Source organism: Mandrillus leucophaeus, unplaced genomic scaffold, assembly GCF_000951045.1.
Source record: "Mandrillus leucophaeus isolate KB7577 unplaced genomic scaffold, Mleu.le_1.0 Scaffold26, whole genome shotgun sequence".
NCBI classification, from domain to species: domain Eukaryota; kingdom Metazoa; phylum Chordata; class Mammalia; order Primates; family Cercopithecidae; genus Mandrillus; species Mandrillus leucophaeus.
Window position 1 is genome coordinate 4,693,863 of NW_012102698.1, and position 5,220 is coordinate 4,699,082.

The 5,220-nt window shown below is 55.2% G+C and overlaps 1 protein-coding gene across 1 annotated transcript in view; it reads right to left on the reverse strand.

Moving 5' to 3' along the window:
• Nucleotides 1-5,220, reverse strand: part of CERK (ceramide kinase) — a 52,505-nt gene that overhangs the window by 24,572 nt on the left and 22,713 nt on the right. The window contains exon 7 of the mRNA XM_011984072.1: nt 3,569-3,714. Within this exon, the coding sequence (XP_011839462.1) occupies nt 3,569-3,714 (146 nt within the window). The remainder of the gene's footprint in view (nt 1-3,568; nt 3,715-5,220) is intronic.

Sequence of the window (5,220 nt, forward strand, 5' to 3'; positions counted from 1 at the left end):
GAGGCTGAGGCAGGAGAATTGCTTGAACCTGGGAGGCGGAGGTTGCAGTGAGCTGAGATCATGCCACTGCACTTCAGCCTGGGTAAAAGAGCAAGACTCTATCTCAAAAAAAAAAAAAAAAAAAAAGTGACAATGCCCTCTTGCTTCCGCATGGAAGCAAGCAAGGGAAAGGAAGTTTACAAAAGCACACAATGCAAACAGCAAGAGGATCTGTGAAAACAGTGTGGCCTCATGCATAATGAAAGAAATACAAATAAACAGAGTAAATAAAGATAGTGAATAAGGCAGCATACTCAGCCTATCAGATGGAATAAAAGTTAAACCACAGACAAACCTCCAGGCTGCGCCAGGCTCAGGAAAACTCCCCCTCCCAGCCCCGTGGGTGGCCTTCATGGGAGAATTAAGTGGGCCCAGAGACTTCACGTCAAGGGATGTCCACAAGGAAATGATGACCTGGAGCCTCTGAGAGCCACACATGTGAAGGGGTCAGGGTCCTTCATGAGTGTGGAAGATGCAGAGAGAGTACGGAAAGAAGGATGGAGTGAGGGCCTGGGGTGAAGATGGCAGGAGACGGAGCCTTGATCTCACTCAGGCACGCGTGGCCTTAGGGAGACACAGTGCAAGGCCGACAACTTTGGTTGTCTGGGTCATTCAAAGAATCGGAACGGGCTGGGTGCGGTGGCTCATGCCTGTAATCCCAGCACCTTGGGAGGCCAAGGCAGGCAGATCACTTGACGTCAGGAGTTTGAGACCACCCTGGCCAATATAGCAAAACCCTGTCTCTACTAAAAATACAAACTTAGCCAGGCATGGTGGTACACACTTGTAGTCTCAGCTACTCAGGAGGCTGAGGCAGGAGACTTGCTTAAGCCCAGGAGGCAGAGGTTGCAGTGAGCCGAGATAGCACCACTGCACTCCAGCCTGGACGACAGGGTGAGACTGATTCAAACAAACAAACAAACAAACAAACACGAAGAACTGGAAGGCCACTTGAACCGGCGCCAGCCAGCAAGACAAGTGGTGACTGGCCAGGCATGGTGGTGCACGCCTCTAATCCCAGCACTTTGGGAGGCAGAGGCTGGTGGATCATTTGAGTCCAGGAGTTTGAGACCAGCCTGGGCAACGTGGCAAAACCCCATCTCTACAAAAATGTGAAAAAAAATGAGCCGAGTGTGGTGGTGCACACCTGTGGTCCTAGCTACTTGGGAGGCTGAGGCAAGAGGATCACTTGAGCCTGGGGCAGTCTAGGCTGCAGTGCACTCGATCACGCCAGTACACTCCAAACTAGGTGACAGAGTGAGACCCGTCTCAAACAAAAAGACAAGCCGTGATCTCTGCACCTTCAGGGCCCGGGAGCCTGGAGCATGTGTGTGAACATAGAGCTCGACCTGACACAGCTGTGCTCAGTCTTTCAACAGACATCTAAGAGAGCCTCTCGGTGCCAGGGCTGGGTGCCCCACCGAGGACACACCACTGAAAGCAAGCGCCCCGCCTTTGGGGAAGACAGACATCAGCCAGGGCCCAGGGGCCCTCCTGAGCCATCCGCTCTGGCCAGCTCTTCTGCTCTCCCCACTTCTCACTGCCTGGCAGGAACTGAGAGGTCGGTGGCACACACGAGGCCTGAGAAGGATGCGAAGAAATCCAGCAGAGGCTCCGCCGAGATCCAGCGGGACATTTCTACAATGCTTTGGTTTAACTGAGAGACTTGTTACGAGAAGGGGGTGCTGAGAGCTTTTTCTCTATTGAGCTATTTCTTTTTTTTGAGACGGAGTCTCGCTCTGTCACCCAGGCTGGAGTGCAGTGGCATGATCTCGGCTCATGGCAACCTCCGCCTCTCGGGTTCAAGCGATTCTCCTGCCTCAGCCTCCTATGTATGTATTGAGCTACTTCTTTTTTTTTTTTTTTTTTTTTTTTTTTGAGACGGAGTCTCGCTCTGTCGCCCAGGCTGGAGTGCAGTGGCCGGATCTCAGCTCACTGCAAGCTCCGCCTCCCGGGTTTACGCCATTCTCCTGTCTCAGCCTCCCGAGTAGTTGGGACTACAGGCGCCCGCCACCTCGCCCGGCTAGTTTTTTTTTGTATTTTTTAGTAGAGACGGGGTTTCACCGTGTTAGCCAGGCTGGTCTCGATCTCCTGACCTCGTGATCCGCCCGTCTCGGCCTCCCAAAGTGCTGGGATTACAGGCTTGAGCCACCGCGCCCGGCCGAGCTACTTCTAAAGAACGATTTCTCCCCTTCGTGTCTCCCAGCCAGGAGCCGGGCTGTTCTTATCAGACAGGATCTTCTCAGGCAAGCGGCATTCTTCTAAAACTCATCAGGCGATATTACGAAAAATTCTTCTCTATAAATAACCACATCCCACCTTCCCCAATAGCCAAAGGGAAGGGGTCCTCACCAGACGATCATCCCTTTCCTATATGCTTAAAACCGTGACCTTCGTCAACTTGTTGCTAACAATTATTAGTAATTCATGAGATATTATGCTAACACAAATCCCCCTAAAAATGAATCTTGATATTGAAAACATCCACAATGTCACCATCTATGGGCAACACTTTGCCTCACACCGTTATTCACAAGCTCTGTCATTAAGGAGTAATGGCTTAAGTTTAAAGGACGACTCCTTCAAGTAAACACTGGCCCACAATGTCACCTGTCGGAGGCAGGTTAGAGTTGAGAACAGCACCCACAGAGAAGGTGGCTTGGGGACTCTGTCCCTCGTGAGGGCTGGCCTTTCCCTTGCTTTGCAGCAAAGTGGGCTCTAAGCCTCCAACTCTGGCTCCCATCTGGTGACCTTGTGACCTCACCCCCAGTGCCTCCTGTTTTCATTCATAAAATGGGAATGACTGTGATGCTCATGTCCCAGAGCAGTGACCAGGGTGAAAGTATGCACTGTGCCATCACCCTCGGGGCCAGACACAAGGCCAGAGAGGACAGAGGCACCTCGTCCCCTGGCAGGTCATTCACAAAGCCTGCAACTCACCACACTCAGGCCCTCACCTTGACTCAGCTTAACACCATGATTTTTCAAAGAACAATCACAGAAGGATGTGCTTCCCAGAAGGATGTGGAATGGACCAAGCCAAACTAGCACTTCAGGACACAGCCCAGCTGCTCCCAGGCTTAACCAGAACCTGCCCTTGGTTCCGCCCCCACCTTTCCTGCTCAGTCTCCTCTCAACTCCCCAGCCTGACTCCTTCTGCCCACACCCACCCAAACTTCCAGTTGCTTCAGGTCCAGAAGTCACTTCTTCCAGAACGCACCCCTGCCGACCTACCTACCTGCTCTGGGCACCAGGGGCTTCCCCACTCCAGGATGCGCCCCCGGCGGCAGGATTCTCCTGCCTTGCGAGAAGCAGCCTTCGGGGGAGTCAGGCAACTTTCCACAAGTGTCTACTTCACTGGGGTCATACTCTCAACGATGTCACCCCAAGAGTGGCCCTAATGGTAGGAAATCTGCACGCACTAAACTGAGTATAATTGGGTTATTAAGTGTCCGAGGTGGCTGCTTGTGCAGAACAATTCCTAAGGATGGGAATGAAGAGAACAGAGAACACCAGGCCGGCTCCGTACCCGCGGGAATGATTCCGATCCGGAGGCTGCTGGGGACCAGCACGGCACGGGGGTGGTTCTGGTCGACCCCGGCGCTCCTCTGTGTCCTCCCAATCAGACCGTGCAGCACCTCGCTGAACATGCCATCTCCGCCGACACAGACGATGCTGCAGGAGGAACACAGCTGGTCAGGGCTCCTGCAGGTGCAGCCCTCTGAGCACAGCAGGCCTGAGGCATCCAGCTTCAGGAGGGGCAGCCTGCGCGCCTGGCCCTTGGCAGGTGTCTGGGACTGTGGCTCCTGCAATGTCCCTAAGTGATAAGGTCATGCCTCCGTACCGGTTGGCCTAGACCACGTGTACAAATAACAAGATTTATGGCAAATACTGGCTTTCCTTCTGTGAGTCTGGAATTCAGGTTGCCAGGCAGAGAATGCCTGTACCGCATCAAAAACACTACATTCTGGGTCTCAGGACTCAAGTTTGCGGGGCAGGAGCCGCAGGCCTGTGCTGCTGCATTTGTGGGAGCAGAGAGGGTACACTCCAGGCGACTCGCACTGCGGGAGAGGCACAGCAACCTGCACGGACACGTTTCTCCTTTGCTGAGCCCGCTGTGCAGCCTTGCTGTGTCCCGTCAGAAATCTCAGCCGAGAGCACGACTCTAGCTCAGGCAGCAAAGCACCAGCCGTGTGGGTGGTCTTGAGGACCCAAGGCAAGAGCAGAGGGGACGGAATAAATGCTGGACAAAATGGGTCATGAGACAACCTAAGGAGAGGAGATGGAGAAAGGGGGCAGTGCTGAAGGGAGTAAGGATGGGTTGGTCTTAGGGCATGATGTCCTATGCTGGGGGTGACCCACAGGGAACTAACACTGAGGCAGCAGAATGAGAGGTGCAGGCATGGAGACAGACATGTCACTGCAGCCCAGAGGGAAGGCAGAGAACAGAGCTCAGGTTTCCTGGACATCTCCGTAGCCTACAGCAACCCAAGAGCTCCCATCACCCGGGTAGAGAGGGCTGCATGTGGAAGCGCTGCCCGTAGAGGAATGGCGTTGAGTCGACTGGGGGTGCAGCCTGAGAGTCCTCGCTCAAACATGACAGCATCAAGGTGCCTGCCCATTCCCCAGTGGGTCTGGCTGTGCGGGCGTGCCCAGTTTCTAGGGCTGGGATCTCTGCCCACCACCCACCACGCAGGCGTCCTGCTTCGGGCCCGGCTCCCGTGGGAAGGCTCTTCGCCCTTCCCCGTAGCCTACACCTTGCGCTGGGGCCGCCTTCCCAGTGGGGCTGTGGTTTCGAGGACAGGGCATCCTTGAACGTGCAGTGTAGCCCCTGTGCGTACATGGATCACTCAGACAGGCAGCTCAGCCGCAGGAAGAGCAGCCCTCACCGGCCAGGCCTCCCGGCCTCCTGCAGGGCATGTCCCTGGGTTTGGGGAGGAGGCGTGCCCTCAGGAGGCGAGGCCCACGGCATGACTGGCTGATCCCTTGGCTAGGGTGGGTGCAATAAGGTACCAGCCCCATCCCTGCTGAAAAGTAAAGACTGTCTTCCTGCCAAGCTGCCGTCGGGTGGAGTGGGTGGGGGGAGGTGCGTGGAGGGGCTGCCGTCGGGTGGAGTGGGTGGGGGGAAGTGCGTGGAGGAGCTGCTGTCGGGTGGAGTGGGTGGGGGGAAGTGCGTGGAGG